Source organism: Dipteris shenzhenensis, chromosome 14 (assembly GCF_047967505.1).
Source record: "Dipteris shenzhenensis isolate YYH24624 ecotype China chromosome 14, Dip_SZ_1.0, whole genome shotgun sequence".
Taxonomy (NCBI): domain Eukaryota; kingdom Viridiplantae; phylum Streptophyta; class Polypodiopsida; order Gleicheniales; family Dipteridaceae; genus Dipteris; species Dipteris shenzhenensis.
The window spans coordinates 7,226,449-7,246,567 of record NC_141609.1 but is presented as its reverse complement, the minus strand read 5'-3'; the positions used below and the strand labels follow the sequence as shown (position 1 = coordinate 7,246,567).

General features: G+C 40.7%; 1 protein-coding gene across 1 annotated transcript in view; it reads left to right on the top strand.

Moving 5' to 3' along the window:
• Positions 1–20,061, top strand: part of LOC147894135 (pentatricopeptide repeat-containing protein At4g18520, chloroplastic-like) — a 39,199-nt gene extending 19,138 nt beyond the window's left edge. Inside the window, exon 4 of the mRNA XM_087384651.1 lies at positions 19,869–20,061. Within this exon, the coding sequence (XP_087240777.1) occupies positions 19,869–20,061 (193 nt within the window). The remainder of the gene's footprint in view (positions 1–19,868) is intronic.
• The last annotated feature ends 58 nt before the right edge of the window (positions 20,062–20,119 follow it).

Genomic DNA, 20,119 nt, shown 5'->3' with positions numbered 1-20,119 from the left:
AGAAACCCTTTCATGAAAGGTTGAGAGAGGGTTTTCAATGTCACCCCCTATTAAGTAAAATTTGTAAGAAGGATCATAAGGGAATTTTCATAGAGAATTCTACTCTACATGTGGGTTTCTTCAAAAGCCATCCCATTATGTTACTCACCATTCCCAAAGATTCATGTAAAGATTTGGGTATAAAATAAGAATTTGTATAATACTTTGCATATTTCTAAGTGAAAATATGTTTTCTTCCGATCCATTTTTGCCATATTTTTACATAGTTGGAAGCTTTTGTTTTTCCTTCGATCGGATGCTTGGAAGATTTTGCTCAGAAAATGTTCATTCCCTAGACCAAGGCACTAGCTGTATCCTTTCCTACAACCCATTTCTCCTTTATATTTTTTCTTTGAGTAGAAACCTACGATGCATTCCATTCATATGTCCAGAGTGCGAGCTTCTCCTCTCCATTGACAGGCAAGGCAACATTGTCCTAGCAAATATATCCCCATTGACCTAAAGGGTCTCCCAATACATGAGGGAAATATTTAACATCTGACCATGACATTCAGCCACGTCCTTGCCAGTTCATGTACATATGGTCAAATATTCCGGTTTGCATTTGATCTAGTAAATATTTCGATGTCGCAATGGCTCGAATGTCGATTTCTTTCAATCCTACTAAGTGTTCTATTGTTAACTAATGGACAAGCATCAGAACCTGAGTCTTCAACTGGACTACCTCATGCTCTTGTGTTGCCATCAAGGATGGGTTTGTAGTGATCGATCTAATGCATGCAACAATAATTTTGTAAGCACTAAAACTACTTCAAAATAAAGAACACATGAGTTACACATGCAATGCTAATGAAAATTAAGCCACTCACAAACGGCATAAAACACAATTGACTATCATGTTCCAAAATAACTTCTATACAAGTTTCGATCCATAGAATAATACACTACTAAATATGTTTTGCTTTCTAAAAAAATGGAATATTATGTCAAGTAATTTGTAGCTCACTACGTAATCCACTATTATAATGGAAGTATTTGTTTAAACATATGAGGAATTTCGTAAAGTCATTATTGAGTGCTAACCTATCAACTGCTCTACTACCGGTGGCAGGCAAGAACGGGAAACATGTAACAACATCACATAACCAAGATGATCTAGATAGCTTTGCCAATTACACATAGGGTTGATAAGGGTTGTTATTGGGATGAACCGACCACAAAAATAGGACCATCATCTAGATAAAACCCGACTCTATTGACACTTACCTATATAAATAATACATAGGTAAATACGATATACAAGAAGATCGAAGCAGGGGGGGACCGAGCCATCACCCAACTTTGATCTTTATTATGCTATTACACATGTTAGTTGAGGCGAGGCAATTGCGATTGGCCAAAGTGGGTCGTCTGCTAGCCTGACTGACACACAAACATGCATCTCTCTCTCTCTCTCTCTCTCTCTCTCTCTCTCTCTCTAACATCCTATAGTTATAGCAAGGGCCAAGTGGTTCTAACCGGTCAAGGTGGGCCATCATCGACTGATTGACACTAAAGGAAAGAAACTCACCAAAACACGTATGGATGGAAACTCTATACTTTGTGAAAGTGACAGTTGTAGGTGGTTTGTTTTGAAAGAATGTGGGGGTGGGACCCTTTTATAACCTTTTGCAAAGATACCGCATGATACCTGGCTGATATCTCGATCAACCACATGGTATCTCAACATCCATGATTAGAAACCCTAGAAAATCAGATGGTCCTTAATGCAACATATGGCACCCTCAAAAACACCACACAGTACGGTACTGCACTATGCAATGTTTTAGATACCACACGGTGTGATGTTATAGCAAGTGTGGTATGAGAAGAAAGATACCGCACAATAAGTGGTCAACCCTCATGATATTTTCCCAGTCGAGAGGTCACCCTTGACGACCGGTGAAAAAAAACACGTGTTTTGGCATTTAGGGCATGAGGATGCATTTTTAATCGAAAAGTACGTATTTTATTTTTTAAAATGTACTTTCTAAATGTATTTTATTTTATTTTTTAAAATGTACTTTTTAAAATGGTTGTGCTAGAAACAGTCAATAAAACTTTACAAGATAGAGAAGAGAGCATGATTTCAAGCTTAACCTTGTATAAAATTTGGCAGGGACAGCCTTCCCGTATCAAGACACCATCAAAGAAAAGGATGTCAAAATCCAAGACATGTGATGAATTGAAAAATGTCATTGAACATGGTAAATGTGAGCATCAGTGGAGGAAGATATATAAGATGGCAAACAATCCATTTAAGTCATGTGCAAGATGCTAGATTGTTGTATGCCTCTTGGAGAGGAAGCTATTGACCATGTCAAAAGTCCATGTGCATCTCTATTGATGGCATGGATGAGAATACAACACATATTTCAGACTCTGCAATGTCCAAATTCATTTTCATAAATGCTTTTGGATAAAATTTTATAAGAAAACCACTATTGAAAACACAAATTAAAACAAAAAAGTAAGACAAATTTGAGAGTTTCTTAAAGCAAATAAAATTAAAATGATGAAATTTAACATAACATCTTTCATAGGCTATGGTGCACAGTCCCAATTCATTTTTGTACTTAAATCTCTATTCAAAAAAATCAACTTAATGAAAATATCCTTCCCAAACCAAAAGTTTACTTTTTGGCACTACCCTTTTGGAACAAATACTTTATTTACTTACACTATCATTTTGTATTAATATTGCAAAAACTAAGAAACATACTTGGGGGGTGCACTAATAAGAAAACCTAGGTATCACGTGCGTTCAAAGGGTATTATAAAAACTCCTCAACTAAAATTTCCCCCCAATAAAACCACCACTGTTTACTTATCAGCTAACAATTTTTTTTTCTTAAGATGAATTTGAAAACCCCTCTTGTTATTGTAATCATATTAAAAATTTTCCAAAATTGGAATGGAATTAAAATACCCCTCCTTTTAAATGCATGTGATACACTAAAATTCTTGGAGGTGACCCCCCCAAGGAAAAATAATTCTTATGTTACTCTATATTGCAAAAATCCTAGTATAAATTTTTATTTTTAAGAATCCTCATTTTAAAATTTAACTTTTTAATACTTTAAATAAACAAAAATAATTTAAATCCATGCAAAAACTATATGTATGTGTGTGTGCAGACTCCCCTCTTCAATAAAAGAGATGCTTATCAAGACTTCACCAAGCTCTATTGTTTTTGCAAAAACATTATTGTCATTTCTTATCAAAGCTCTTATATACTTTTTATGCTTTACCTATATACTCAAACTCTTCCTTAATTCTATAATGTTCTCCTTCTATCCTTCACCCTGACTTTTTTGTATTTCCAGTATGCAAAAGAGGTTGTTGTCTTGTCTTCCACACACACGTCCTTTCCCCTACAACTATGGACGGTTGCACATAGTACACTTAAGTCATTAAGGTCTTTTTTGGCTTCTTGACTCCCTTCTCTAACTTGCATCCTATTTTTCTTCCAGAATTTTTCATGGGATGTTTTTCTCCAATTAGAAGCTCTCGACAACCCTCTTTCGGCTCCTTCTCCCTCATCCCAAGCATCTTTGGATGGTTGCGCTTATTACATTTAAGTCATCATGGCGTTGCCTTTTGACTCACTTCATTGCTCACCAAGAAATTTTCTCTTTCTTTTGGTTTTTTCTTCTTTCTAAGAAGTCTTCCACCCCAAACAATTCCCAGGTTAGCCCACTCCATCCCTGTTATGGCTATCATATAAATTCTTTTTCCCCCTGGTTACTTGCAAAACCAACAGCTCCCATTGCTCCAAAATTGCATGTCTTACTCAAGCACTTTTCTTACTCTTTTTCCATTGCTTATTTGACAATTCTAAAACATTGCTAGCCTTTTTTGTGTAAACAGTAGGTCATCACACTAGGTGATGACCTACTATCTCACCTAGTGTGTTGTATCCTACTGGGGCAAAGGTGGGTACCTGCTGTTTTTTTAGTGGGTACCTACTGATGATGGTTTGTGGAATTGTAGTGTAGAGAAGGGTACCTGCTATTTTTTTAGTGTTATGTTTCACACACACACACACACACACACAATTCTCCTTTTTCTTTTGCATCCATTTAATATTTAAATTTTCCATTTTTTATCTTTTATAATTCCTTTTCCTTCTATCTCACAAACACTCCCTAATTTTTCCTGATTCCTTCTATTTTTTTTTTCAATTTCTTTCTTAAAACTCTAAATCTCTCTCTCTCTCTCTCTCTCTCTCTCTCTCTCTCTCTCTCTCTCTCTCTCTCTCTCTCTCATCTTTAACCAAATTTCTCCTATTTTCTTTCCTATTTTTCCCTCTTCGTTCCCCATAATTTTTCCTAATTTCACTTGATTTCCCCCCAATTATTTTTATTAATGTTTTAAAACTAACTTTCTAAATCCTTTTTCCTTTCTTTCAAGTTCTCTCTAGGCCCTTTTTTTACCACATCGAGCTGTTTAAGTATGTGTTTAAGCTACTATTTTATTGTGACCAATTGTAAGCAACCACTTTCAGCCAACCTTTGGCTTAATATGCATCAACTTGAAGGCATAAACCCAACTGAAATCTGAATGTACCAGCTGCCTTTGATCAACTGGAGTCCACCATAAGCAAAAGACGTTTTTGCTTTCAAGCCCCAAAAAAGCAACTTCCAGTGGCTGGAATTACAGAGCAGTAGGTCATTTTTTACCGTAGATGGATAATATTCCTTCTCCCCTGCTCAAACAAGGTAATAGACTGCTGGAATAGTCGAGGCAACCTAATATATAAGGCTAGAACTGTTAGATATCTATGCTTCACTCTCGTGTAACTATGCGGGAACCAGCTAACTCTACTTGTAAGCCCCCCATATGAGGAGAAGGCATTTGAATAGCTCGGTTATCCGGTAGGTCCTAGTTTGGACACCAGATGGGAGCCATGTGTGGCCTGATGGCTGGACGGCTTTAGATAGAGTTGGCACATTGCCAACTAGGCTACATGCAAGTGTGGGAAGGCATCCCATGACTGACCGCACTGAGGTAGACGGAGCATTTCTCGGGGCAGCCCACTCTCGAGTTGCAGGGCCCGTTTGGAGCCCCAGATGATCTCGGATGGCTCTAGGCCAAACAGAGCCCGTAGGTTAGTTACTCTATTTTGCACCACATTTCTAATGTGTGGTCAATGACCTATTTCGGGACTGACCTCCAGTCGGCCGTTTTGGGCCGACTGGGTCGGTCACCCAATTGGGCCTAACCGACTACGACTAGTGGCTATATAAGAGCAAGCCCGTGAAGCCCATCATGATCACTGGCTACAGCAACCCTAATTCCTTAGCATCTAGCCTCCGTCCTCTACTGTTTCCAGCACGCCATTGAAGCTTCTCACACAGGAGTGCATGGCTGGGAGGCAGCACCATCTATTATATCAGTTTTATAGTAATCAAATTTTTGATTCTCCATACTATTTGCTTTTCTCTCTTGCATACGAGATCCTGTTATCTGTTGAGCACAGACGTTGTATTGTTTTCTTACATGGTATCAAAGCTTGGGCTCTAGCAAGAAGATTTGGTAGTGTGTTTCTGTTTGTGAGCAGATTGTGAGAGATGGCCCAACCCGCAAGATTGCGAATCCCACCATTCGACGAAAGTGGAAAGTTGGATGGCACTAACTATCCACTCTGGAAGTTCAAGATGAAGACCATCCTAAGCGCATAATCCTAAGCGCATACGAGCTTTGGGATACTGCTACTAGGATGGACCTGAAGCCAGTTGCGAGACCGAATCCAGCCAATGTAGCACAACAGATAGTACCAACTGCGGATGAGATTCTCGCGTGGACAAGAAGAAATGCAGATGTGCTGTGTTCTATTGTCCACAGTGTAAGTGATTCTATCATGGCATTAATTCAACATGTCACCATAGCGGAGGAGGCATGGATGGTCTTAAAAAATCAATACGAGACCACGAATCAGACGCGGATTCAGAATCTGGAGAGTCAACTCATGAATGAGAAACTGTCTGAGTCTGAAACGGCAGAGAAGTTCATCACCAGGGTGCAAAATCTGCGTAATCAAATGACTACGATTGGCATCACCATCACTAGCGAGAATCTAGCACGAAGGTGCATACGGATTCTCCCACCAAAGTACGACGGTCTTGTTATGATGCTGAATACGCGAAATAGAAATCCACCCCTCAACTTTGAGGATTTCAGCGCGATGCTTCTGGAGGAGGAGATGCGTCAAAAGACAAGGACTGGAGATTTCTCACTTGGATCAAAGAAAGGTAAGGGTAAGGACTCTGGTAACCCATCTTCTTCTGATGATAAAAAGAGAAAGAAGAAGATCAAGTGCTTCTATTGCAACAAGGTAGGGCACAAGCAGAATGAGTACCGGAAGAAGATTGCAGATGAGAAGAACAGAGTAAAGAAAGAGTCCAGCAACAGTGCACAGGCAGTACCAGTAGAGCTGTTCATAGTAATTGAGGAGATTTGCATGGAGGCATTTCATGAACCTTGGATTATTGACAGTGGTGCATCACGCCACATGATCAGTCGGAAGGATTGGTATACCTCTCTACATCCGGTAGGGAATGACATCCTGCAAGCAGTCGACAATGATGCAAAATGTCCAGCAAAAGGAAAAGGTACGATTGCTCTCAAGTTAGATGGAGTTGTAAAACAGTTGTCCGATGTCCTTTATGTGCCAGATATCAAGAGGAACTTGTTGTCTGTTTCTATGATCACGGATCGGGACCTCAAAGTGTTTCTATTAAGGGTAGGGGATAGTGATCCCTAATTGGGGGTTTCCATTTTCTGAGCAAAAACCCCCGAGCGACGAGCGGACAAAAGGTAGGAGGGGTCAAAATATATAGGCTCAAGTCATTTTTGGGGAGCAAAAAAATCCAAATTATTTCAAGGAATATGTAAGTAAATATGAAATACTAATAAATAGATATAGATATAAATATACCTTGATATAATATACATATATAATATCCAAGTGGTGACTTATTTTATCACTTTCAAAAATCCTTTCTTTTCCTTTCACCATTGGTTGGATCATGAAATTTTGAGCAAATATCCTCTTTATAGTTCCTCAGCATGACCTAAGAAAATAATATAATACTTTTTTAATAGACCCTCTAAGTGTATTTTTCCAAAGGAATATGGTTTGAAGAGCTTGCCCCCCAACCCTATTCTGCCGGCGGAATACCCTTGGAGAGCCTATGCAGAAGGGGTCATAACTTTTGCTCCTTATCTCAGATTGAGGAGCTATAAAAAGGAAAAATGTTCAAAATTTCATGGTCTATGCAATGGTAGGCTTAAAATTATACTTTTGATGGTTATAAAAGATAAAAAGTAAAAATTTCAAGATGTATATGAGAGTTACAACTTCTTCCTAATTCATATTATGGTAGGAAGGAGTTCAATAGAGACCACATTTCCTTAAAAGTACTTAGGTTTGGAGAATTGGAAATATTTTGAAAATTCGTTCCTTGCCTTCACATATTTTATAATGTATTAGAGATCAATTTATGATTGATTATAATGGCCTCAAGTATGAGGTTTCCAATATCTTTTTCCTACTCATCCAAGGAATATGAGAGCTTCAAATATGGGATTGCTAAAGATTAGGGAAACTCTTTTAAATTGATTTAATTACCATAATCCTCAAAAGAGAGTATGGTAGGGAGGTATTTATAGCACTTTCTAAAGTGTTCACTATTTGTTCATATATAGATGATGTTCTCTAAAATGAGGGTTATAATGAAAAATAAGTAAGTATATGGTTCCATAAATGAGAAATTAAGAAAGAATTGTATATTCCTTTGAGAAATATATACAAGCATGGTTGGTGTCAAAAATTATCACTCGGACTTTTCTGCTCGTAGGTTTTTGCTCGAAAAGTGTGCACATCCATCCCTAATTGTGGCGGCATTCACATTTTTTAAGTTTACGCATATTCTGAGCTGCTTATTGCATTTAGGGACAATGACAATGGGTGAAACCCAATCAGTGTGCTCTATCTTGTAGATGAATTTGGCATCTAGGAGTTTTTCTAGCTCATCATAAACCATAGCTTTGGTTTTTATGTTTCAAATGATGGTTGCACATATGGTATTGTATTTTGCTCATATGTTGAAAAAATATGAGCATTACTCTTACCAAAGATAGTGACACACTAAAACTTGGTCATGGGACACTATGAGTTCAATGCATAGATGGTCCGCTCTCAATTTTAGATAGATGGGAAAGGGATGGCTTTGCTAATTAACCTTGCTTCTTGCTTTTCTAAATTATTTTCTTCCTTAGACATTGGTTGAGATCCATCAATTTTGTCATGGTTAGGGATGATGCATAAGTTATTTGATTAAGCTATTTTTCCCTTTGAGGAATAGATATTTATGTAGTTGGTTAAGTGGATACAGAAGATGGCAAGACAAATAGAAGAGAGGCTACATGCAATACGTTCTCATAGGAGAAGATTGTTGGATTCAACATAGGCGGCCCATCGTGCTTATGCTATACAAAGAACAAGGTCTAAAACACAAGGTGCTAGAAGCATGAGGGTGGCTGTGGAATCTATGGGTGTAGAAGTAGGAGTTTGCAGTCAACATAATCAGATACATGGATGCAGTAATGTAGCATGCATTGTGGCTGAAAATACAATGGACCTCAATACTTCAGTAATAGTAGGTAGAGTGCATCAACATGCTTCAGTGATAGGTACACCTACTCAAATGGATTCAACATAGGCGGCCCGTCGTAGTTATGCTATACAAAGAACAAGATCGAAAACACAAGGAGTTAGAAGCGTGAGGGTGGCTGTGGAATCTATGGATGTAGAAGACGGCCTTCGCAGACAACAGGACCAAATGCATGGGCACAATAATGTAGCGTGCATTGCTGAAAATACAATGGACGTCAATACTTTACCAACTGTAGATAATGAGCATGAACATGCTCCAGTAATAGGTACAACTACTCAAATGGATTCAACGCAGGTGGCCCATCGCGTTTATGCTATACAAAGAACAAGGTCGAGAACACAAGTTGCTAGAAGTGTGAGGGTGGCAGTGGAATCTATGGATGTAGAAGTTGGCCTATGCAGACAACAGAATCAAATGCATGGACACAGTAATGTAGCATGCACTACTGAAAATACAATGGACCTCCATACTTCACCAATAGTATGTAATGAGCATGAACCTGCTCTAGTAGTATGTACAACTACTCAAATGGATGCAACCAGGGATGCTACTCATTTAAGAGCCTGAAGGCGTGTTGTTCACAACAGGGCTGTGATTTTGGGTGCAAGGGGGAGCCTCTCTATCTTGCATACTTTTCCGTTAAGGGAAAATGTAGAGCATCCATCTTTGTATCCACTGGTCTTCAATGCTCCTTCTCTTCATGCACTTAGATCCATGGATCATACATGCAGCTTTTGCCAGGCTCAACTGTGGAAACAAGAGACGCGAATGCATATGCATCAAGTTGTGGGCAAGCACTGTTGCAAAGTTGGTCGTGTGTCATTGTTGCCGTTAGAAGAACCACCAGAGATTTTGAGAGTTCTACTGCACGGACATGATGCTAGAAGTAGACTGTTTAAGAAAAACATTAGGGCTTATAATAGTGCCATGGCATTTGTTTCATTGGGAGCCCATGTTGATCAAATGTTCCATGGGAATGGGGGTACACAAAACTTTCGGGTTCATGGTAGTGTGTATCATCGGGTTGGAAATTTGTTGCCCGATGAGGCTAGGCAAGAGATGCCACGTTTTGCACAGTTGTACGTGTATGACACTGATCATGAACTAGAACACCATTTACATGGGATGCCTGGTTTGGATTTAGGCATTTTGGAGTTGTTGCAGAGGATGATGCACGAGTGCAATCCATATTGGCTATCGGGCAAGTGCTAAGAACAAATCCACATACAAACCTGAGGATGGTTATTCATGAGAGCCGCTCCACCTCAAGGCAGTACTTGGCACCTATGGCTAGCGAGGTTGCTGCAATCATGCCAGGACAAGGGGATGACTTCGATATTGGAAATTGGGACATTCATATTTTTAGCTGCAATGGGTTTGTGCGTAGAATATCTAATTTGCACCAATCATACATGCCTCTCATGTATGTTCTTTTGTTCCCTCGGGGGGAAGATGGTTGGCATCCATATATCCCATATAGTGATGTTCCTAATCACACACCATTGCACGAGATACGTGGATAGAGTTGTGTCACCCAGAGATAATACTACACATATCGTTTGCAAGTGAGATATGATATAAATGCATGTCTTTTGCATGGGGGTAGATTGCTGCAGCAATACATGGTTGATGCCTACAGTAGCATGGAAGAGTCCAGGTTGGTGTGGATATGAAACAACCAAGCTTCCCTACGCACTGAAGTCTATCAAGGGGTGATGGACATGGTGAATACAACTGATGGGACACGTACTGTGCTTGGCAATGCTGCAGGGTGTAGGGTGGTGTTGCCTTCTTCTTTTACGGGAGGGCCTCGGTATATGTGCCAGCTATACCAAGATGCTATGGCAATTGTCAGGAAAAGGGGAAAACCTGATTTATTCATAACATTCACCTGTAATCCCAAATGGCCTGAAATATCTATAGCATTGTTGCTGGGGCAAACTGTGCAAGACCGTCCAGATTTGATAGCCCATGTGTTTTTCCAAAAGCATAAGGACATGATGCAGTCAATTACAAAACATAATTTGTTTGGGAAGGTGGCTGGATATGTGAGCGTCATAGAATTTCAAAGGAGAGGTCTGCCACACTCACACATATTGTTAATATTAGAAAGTGGTTTCAAACCCGTGGAGATCGGTCACTATGACCGATTAGTGTGTGCGGAGTTGCCAGATAAGGCAATGTTCTCGGAGTTGCATGATATTATTGGGCAATGTAATGTCCATGGTCCGTGTGGTGCACTAAATCCATCTGCAGCTTGCATGGTTGATGGAAAATGCATTCGTCATTATCCACGTGGATTCTCGCAGACGACTGTTGTTGGCAATGATGGCTATCCAGTTTACATGTGTCGTGATGATGGTAGAAAGATACAAGTGAAAGGGGGTGTGATTGATAATCGTTGGATTGTGCCATTTAATCCTTTCCTCTCCGTGAAGTACAAGGCACACATAAATGTTGAAATATGCTCCACAATCACTGCAGTTAAGTATTTGTATAAATATGTGTACAAAGGTCATGACAGAGCCATTATCAAGATGCAGCTAAATAATGCAGGAGAGCAAGGGCATTTGCACAACATAGTTGACGATGGCATTGATGAGATTAGTAGTTACTTAGATGCACATTACGTGTCAGCATCAGAAGCATGTTGGCGGATTTATGAGTATGCCATGCATGATGAAAAACCTGATGTGCAAAGATTGTAGGTTCATCTTCCGATGCGCGATAACGTCATCTTTCGAGATGATGATGATTTGCAAAATGTTGTAGGCAAGGAACAAAATCAAAAGACCACCCTCATAGAATGGTTCACTTACAATCAGTTGCAATATGACGCAAGCAACTTGTTGTATGGTGACTTGCCAAACAAGTTGGTTTGGAACAAAACTAGTAAGCGGTGGACTAGAAGACAAGAGGGGAATACCATCGGTCGGATGTACAATATTTCCCCCTCAGCTAGTGAGCTCTACTTCATGCGTATGCTTCTTAATGTGTGCACGGGATGCAAGTCCTTTGATGACCTATGTACTTTTGACAATCAAGTGTACCCTACTTTCAAGGCAGCATGCATAGCACGGGGATTGTTGGAGAATGATGATGAATGGTTTGTGTGTATGCAAGAGGCTATGTTTTATCAAAATAGTGCACAACTGAGACACCTATTTGTCACAATATTGGTTTTCTATGAGCCAACGTCTCCTCGACTTTTGTGGGAAAAATGTTCCCCTGAGCTTTCGGATGATTTTTTTAATATATTGGAATCAAGTATGGGGAATTTAATTGGTCGTCGTGAACTAGCGATAAAGAAGGCTGTATTGCACTTGGAGCACATTCTTCAACAACATGGGCGAAGGTTGGCTGAGTTTGACGGAATGCCTGTTGTAGATAGAACATCTTTGTCAGAAGCTGGAAATGGCTTATTGCAAGAAAGAATGTTTGATTGTGTGAAAGAAGCACAGACTGCCCAACAAATGGAAATGTCCTTGAATCACTGTCAACGTGCTGCATTCGATCGGATTTTGGCAAGGGTCTATGGAGATGGTGGTGAGGTCTTTTTTCTCAATGGTATAGGAGGGTCTGGAAAGACCTTTCTCTACAATTGCTTGCTCTCTCGATTGCGTGGGGAGGGGCTCATCGCTTTGGCATGTGCATCTTCTGGGATTGCTGCATTGCTACTAGCCAATGCACGCACGGCACACTCACAATTCAAGATACCGTTGGAGCTGGATGGTACTAGCAATTGCAACATTAAGGTTAATAGTCAACTCGCAGATGTTTTGAAGATGGCTAGGCTGATAATATGGGATGAGGCACCCATGACTCACCGGTTTGCTTTCGAGGCACTAGACAGAACATTGCGAGATATCATGTCCAATGAGCAACTTTTTGGTGGGAAGGTGGTATTGTTGGGGGGGGATTTTAGGCAAGTCTTGCCAGTTCTTCCAAAGGCAAGACGAGAGGACATTGTCAATGCTACCTTATGCCACTCAAGGATTTGGGGTCGCACTACAGTATTGAGGTTGACGCAGAATATGCGGGTCCTTCGGAATGGTGATAATTGTGCTGAGCAAGAGTTCATGCAATGGGTTCTAGACATTGGCAATGGGATAAATAGATGTACAAAAGAAGATACTGTTGTGATTCCATCACAGATGCTTTCAGAGACAAAGTCCACGGAAGGCCTCATTGGATGGGTGTATCGAGGGCTTGCAATTGTTTTGGACTGTGCACCATACTTTCGAGAGCACGCTATTCTTGCACCTCGAAACATCGAGGTTGATGCAATTAATGCTACAGCATTGAAGGCAATGCCCGATGAGGAAAGGGAGTACCTAAGTGTAGACTCAGTGGACAACTTAGGGGGAGATTCCTTTTTGTTTGTAGTCGAGTATTTGAACAGTCTTGAACTTGGTGGTGGATATCCCCCGCATCGGTTGGTTTTGAAAAGGGATGCTCCTATAATTTTGTTGCGCAATTTGAATCCTCGCTAGGGTTTGTGCAATGGGACACGGTTGATATGCAAAGAGTTTCACACAAAAGTGTTAAATGCTGAAATCATTACTGGTAACAATGCTGGTGATAGAACGTATATTCCAAGGATAACATTCATTCCGACCAACCTTAAACTTCCATTTGACATGAGGAGACGGCAATTTCCTATCCGATTGGCATTTGGCATGACAATCAATAAGTCACAGGGCCAAACATTGTCAGTTTTGGGGCTGTACTTGGCGACACCGGTATTCAGTCATGGCCAACTATATGTGGCATTTTCACGTATATCCAAGCATCAAACGCTGTTAAGGTTTTCATTTTGCAGAGTGCGTCTAATGCCAGGGGCGAGGAGATGGATAATACTTCTACCACAAATGTTGTGTACAAGGAAGTTTTGCAATTGGCAACAGCAAGAGCCTAGGAGTATGACATTGCTCTTTCAAGCCCTCCTCAGACTTTCTTGGGTGGAAAATCTTCATTTCGGTAATCTTTGTATAGCTTTTTTTAAGTTCTTTCAATATTCCAACTATCATAGGTCTTCGGGAATGTTGGCTATTTATACAAAGATGAAGTGAGACGTAATATTTCATGACTTTGTCCTTGATAATGTTTGGATTTCATTTTTCATTTGAGTTATGGGTTTGCAATTCATTTCGGTAATTTTTGTATAGCTTTTTTTAAACTTCTTTCAATATTCCAACTGTCATAGGTCTTCGGGAATGTTGGCTATTTACAGAAATATGAACTGAGATGTAATATTTCATGACTTTGTCCTTGATAATGTTTGGATTTCATTTTTCATTTGAGTCATGGGTTTGCAATATACTACAGCCTATTTTCTCTTCAGCCTATTGTTTTTTTCCAGTATATGTAGATTGACACGTGCGTTCTTTTTTTGCAATGCGATAGGATGTCTAGGCAGTTCGCGTTTGTCATCGAAACAGGAGCGCAGGTGCAAGGTACATAGTTGCTTGACAACCACGTTTTATGTTGACATGTTTAATAGTATAGTCACTCACTTTTAGAAAATTGCAGATCCTGCGGGCTGGGGATCTCTGGAGAGCGCACAACTGTTGTTGGATTTGCTTGAGCTGGAGAGCTACCTTGGGTAAGAACCGTGTACATTGTTTGTTGCTTTATTTTTTTGTTAAATCAAAAGGTTTTTTTTGGATTATATGTGAGTGGGAAAACATGCTATTGTTTGTCTTTTAGGACTGGTCCTGATTCAAGGTTTCTAATGAATCTCCACATCCACAATCCTTTGGATGGACGAGTCCATTTGGGATATTACGCTATCCTAGCTTGCTGGCTTCATAGGAATGATGGACCACAGACCATCACTGTTCGCTGGCTGGGATACTATGAATGTGTGGGGACACGAATTTTCTATCGAGAGCAAAATGGGGACTACACGTACACCTATGTGAGCATTGTTGACAGCCCTTTGCGCCTGAGTAAGTACTCTAAAGAATGAGTTGGGTTTTACCAACATACATGTATAAAAGTTTTATGGCTCAATAATTATAGTTCCTAAATTATCTTTCTATGTGATGCTAGTCCAGATACGATTGTTGGTACTCCGTTGTATGTTCATAGCTGTGGTGGATGTGACAGACGTGGTGGACGTGGAGTGAATGGCCATCGCAAGCTTTTCCATGCAGTACATGGCTGCAGACTTTTCCCTTAGGGATGTTTGTGTGTCTATTGTAGATTTTGTATGTTCAGTTATGACTTTATTTGCGGCTATGTATTTGGATATATAAATCAGTTCTTTGATGTAGCTATTACATGTTCAGACATGTGACTGCACTTTTGGATGTGATATTTTGAAGTACTATGTCATACAGAATTTTTTTTTGGACATGGCGGATGTGGAGTACATGGCTGGCGCAAGCTTTTCCCTATAGTACATGGCCGCAGACTTTTCCCTTTAGGGATGTTTGTGTGTCTATTGTAGATTTTGTATGTTCAGTTATGACTTTGCATGTGGATGTGTGTTTGGACATATCAATGAGTTCTCTGGCTTCACTTTCGGATGTAATATTTTGAAGTACTATGTCATAGACATTTTTTTTTGTTAGAATATGTTGCTGGTTTCAGACATTTTAGCATCTTGAGACCCGGCGGAGCGGGTCGCTACCCCATCGTAGACGGGTCAGGTTACTCGTAATTAATAAAATAAATTAGCCCACAGCTTACTATTCATTTCTTTACAATATGGCCCACAGCCTTTGGCAACCATTCGATACTTTGATCAATCCAAATCACCTTCATCATCTATGTTCCTCGTTATTCAAATAATCATCTGTACTCAAGCCACCACTTGTGTTAGTTTTTGCAATCAATTGAGGAATCATCACACCAACTAATCCCAACGCAATTATACGCTTGATATAAAGACATCAAAATACACACCTTGGGACCAATTGCAATAGCACCAGTAACACTAGCGACATTAGTATTAACATGGAATCACCCACAATGCTAACCATCTAGCTTGGCAAAATACAGGTAGTTAGGCATCCCCAACTAAACCCCATAAAGCATCCACTAGGACCCCCGCCGTGTCCAGTGCACTCCTATGGAATACTTTGCCATAGTCACACTTACCTAAAATAAAATAATTCCATAGCGAAATATCAAAAATGCAATTCTATAACAGCTTTGGTCTCTCCCCATGGATACCAATTCGAGAATCGCTATGGCCCAAATCATCAATCAAATTTGAGTTTCATGCCTTCTTCCCTACGTTTATCATTCTAAAGATGATGACGATAATGAATTTTTTCTTCAATTAGGAAGAGATGTCACTCATCCATTGTCTAGTTATTTCCTTGTTTGTAAATTAGGGAGAGATGTCACTCCTCCATTGTCTAGTTATTTCCTTTTTTGTAAATTCCAACGTAGCCTTGTGGATCAGAAGAAGGCCTAAAGCCCTATCCTTTCATTGTTTGATGAGTATCACACTCGATGAACCTACCCAACTATCGAATCATGTATTCAAATATGTAGTCCATCTAGATTCTAATTTTGAGTAAACTTCCCAAGCCATGTAAGACCTACATTGTGAGCTATTTTGGACCTTCCATGCAAAAGGCTTGGGCAAATTTGAGTGGGTCTTCCGAATTTGCTTATTGAATTCGATCTAATGTCTATAGGACTTGATTAACAATTACACTTTGGATGCATTACACAAGAATGTGTGTTTGCTTATGTCCTAATGTGCATACAAAACTTGCAGTAGCCGTAAAGTGCGAAGGTTGGCTGGCCGTCCGATGAGGACCCTTTCATAGAGGGAATCTCACCTCCTTCTTAGTAACCAACCCATAATTAACATAACTCAGGTAAGGTCAGCTATCACAACCAAAATTCACAACCATGGTTGATCTTTTAACCCTCCCTGTGGCCCTCTGCATTTGCTATAGGACTTGATAAACCATTACACTTTGGATGTTTACTTCTATCCCGATGTGTATACCACACTTGCAGTAGCCATCCATTACTTCTATAAGCTTGAATGTCCCCATTTCTTTCTATCATATATCTCAACACCATGTAGTCTTTGAGCTTTCAGGTCATGGTTGCCTTAACTGATTGCCTTCATTTCAACACTCCCTTTTTAATGCATAATTCTCAAGGCTCTTTTCAATGACATCTACCTTCCTCCATCACTATCTTGCTTGCTTGCTCGCTCCCTAGTTGCCTTCTAGTTTGCTTGGCCCACTTTGTTGCTCGGAGCTCCATCTAACCTTATGGGATAAACCACTCTCTTCCTTCGCTTGATAATCCACAGTGGAAGCTATGGAAATCAGTTCCACTTTGCTTCTGCTCTTCGCCAGCTCCCCTCCCACTTCTCCTCCCCTTGCCCTTTGCTTATGCATGTCAACTTGTCTAGATTCTTGGATCCGCACTTTGCAATGGCTATTACAAGAATTAGGGCCAATTAGCTATCAAAATAAGGGTGCCAAAATCCTTGGTGAAGTTGGCTATAGGTAATGCAATAAACAACTCTGAACCTGAAATCAAGTAGCAGGAGATTTTTCTGCAATTACGACCCTTAAGAAACTAAAAATTTTGTGTGCTTAACTTTGTGTGACTAAATCTTATGCAACAGTATGCATGATATGGCAAGGCTAGTTCAAGCTTGCAATATTCAGTGCCTTATTTTTAGGAATGCTCCTGGAGTTGTGATTGCTTTATAGATTGTCATGAGAATGGAGGATAAAAAAGAAAGCCTCGAAAGCCAAAAATTTGAGAGCTTCCCACGAATTTCTCGTTTAAAAGAATGCTATGTAGTTTGAGATTGAGGTGGATGATCCTTTCCCTCAACACTTTGTGAAAATAGACTAACCCACATGCAATGTCTAGTGTATTTGGAATATAGTGTTCCAATCTAGCCCACCGCATTGTTGCATTTTCGCTCGTAGCCAAGAATCTTTCCCTGCCCTTCCCCTTCAGCTTTAAGAGCATCCTTGGGAAAGGTTGTATAAGCTTGCTCAACATGGCCTCCTCCTTCCTACAACCCATGATTCAAAAGCTCATGGTGGTTAGTTGGCCACTCCAAGGCACTATGAATTGCACGTCTAAAGTCACCTTGATAAAGTCTTGATCAGCTTCTTCACTCCTTTATTCCACGGGAAGTGTGCATCCAAAAGAATGCATCTGGCCCTAGGCTGCATGCATTAAAGATAAGCATTGACCTCTCGAGATGATCACTGCATTCAAAGTCATCATGGAGCTTGGGGTCATCATTTTGCCTATGTTTGGATTTTGTTAGCCAGATGATGCACATGCATGCAGTTATTTGTTCAAACAAAGAGCTCCATGCATTTACTCACTCTCTTGTGAGGTATTCCCTAGAAATTTCCAACCCGTAGTTTCAAAACACGAAAAAAACCCAAAAATCATACAAATGTTGGGATTTACACTAAAATGCATGATTTCTGGACCCTAAATTCAAAGGCAATGTAAAAACCCAACCCGAATCACTTTCCTTTAGTAAACCAAGCCCCCCATTTCAGAGGAGAGTCTACATATGATGAGTTACTTCCTGGATTTGGTGGCATCGGGCTTGTCAAGGGAAATAGCGCAAGCCATTCAAGAGTGATAGCCTAATTCCTATTAGAAGGAGTTAGATTCCAAGAGTAGATGAGTAGGTAGATAGTTGAATCAATCATCATTATGCCAACCTAAGTAGCAAAGCATGAAGTAGCAAATGGGAGAAAGCAGCTCCCAGTATGAAAGTCCCAGCCTCTCCCTTGTTCACATTCTAAATGCCTCTTCCTCTCCTCTCTTGCATCCATATACATATAAATTCTCTCTCCCTTGTTCACATTCTAAATGCCTCTCTCACATCCATATACATTTCAGCAAGCCCACACAGTGTTTGAGAGAGCCCCCAATCTTGCAAACGCATAACCCTCCGCTACCCCCAATACTCGGAACACTTGAGAAGCCAGTCCTCGGAACACTTCTCAAGACCTTCCACCAACCAATGGATCAACATCATTTGCAGTTTGCCTAGCTGAATCTCCCAGACTATCCTCCACAATAAGGGTTAAGCCACTGTTCATGCTGTCATCCACACTCATTTCCACAGGTTATTTTGTCAGAATCGTCGAGGCTCCTGATGGCTGGATGATCCCAAGGGCCATTAGTATCATTGGCTACATTGCCTTTAGTTGAATCTCCTCATCCAAAGACTGAGCCTCTACATGAGTAGTCTTTCTCAGCCACTTACCGCATAAGAAATCCTCTCTGATAAAGCCGCCTTAGGCTCTTATCTTAGGGACTTGTGGATTGGCTAATTCTGAAAACTTGGTGGATTTGACATCAAGCTCCTTGATAGGACCTATGGGCTGCAAAATTGCAATCGATCTCCAATCGATGCCGTCTCCATTCCCCTATTGTCTGTCTGCTCACTCTCTAACACTTGTGAGAGGAAGCCGTCGTGCGGGTACCCATACATTACCTCCATCCACCCTCTCTAGTTCATCGTCGCCTGGCAAGATATTGTGCTGAAATCAGAGGCAAGGGGCACGATGAGATGATCCTTGTTCATGCAGCATGCAAGGTCCAAAAGGAAGGGGGGAAATGAAGAGAGGGGGAGGGATGAAACAAAAGTGAAAGGAAGGGCTTGGGGACCTGAAATGAAAAGGGACGTGAAGGGGCTGGCCTGAAAGGAGGGATGAGCACTATGGTGGATCGATCCGTATCTCCCATGCAAGAGCAAGAGCACATGTCATCCAAACTCCCCCTCCATGGTGGTGGATTCTACTTCAAAAGCACCACTCGTCCTCATTACCATCGCTTCCTCTGTGAGCTCATAGCCCATGGCCAGGCCTCGAGCAAATAAATCACACACACACACACACACACACATAAGAAGAGACTGAGACTGAGGGATTTTGTGGAGACAGGCTTGTTGACTGGTAAGGGTAGAAGAAGTGGAAGGAGAAGAGGTTCCTAGAGTGCCTATACTATTGCGTCATTTTTAGAGGGGAGATGGAGTTGCTAGAAGGGGAAGCATCGCCTAGGTTAGCTTCTATTCTCCTAGCGAGGCTCTAAGGGGAAGATGATTGCTAGCTCAACTGTCGTCTTGCAAGTCCATAAAGACCGTCCTTGTACTTTTGATTGGCCTGCGTTGTGCAGCTTGTTACAATGGACACTACACTGGTTGTCTGGTGACTGGGCACGTTTTGTTGCTACTGGCTGTTCGCCCAGTTCGGCTATCTTTGCAGCTCCATGTCCCAGCACCACGTGGCATGCCGAGCAGCTCCTCTCCACACCACCTCCTAGCAGCACGTGGCATGCCCAGCAGCTCCCCTTGGAAACTCTTCCTTAAGGAAGTAGTAGATAAGATAAGAAGTAAGACAAGCACGCACGTGGACAGAGGTTAAAGT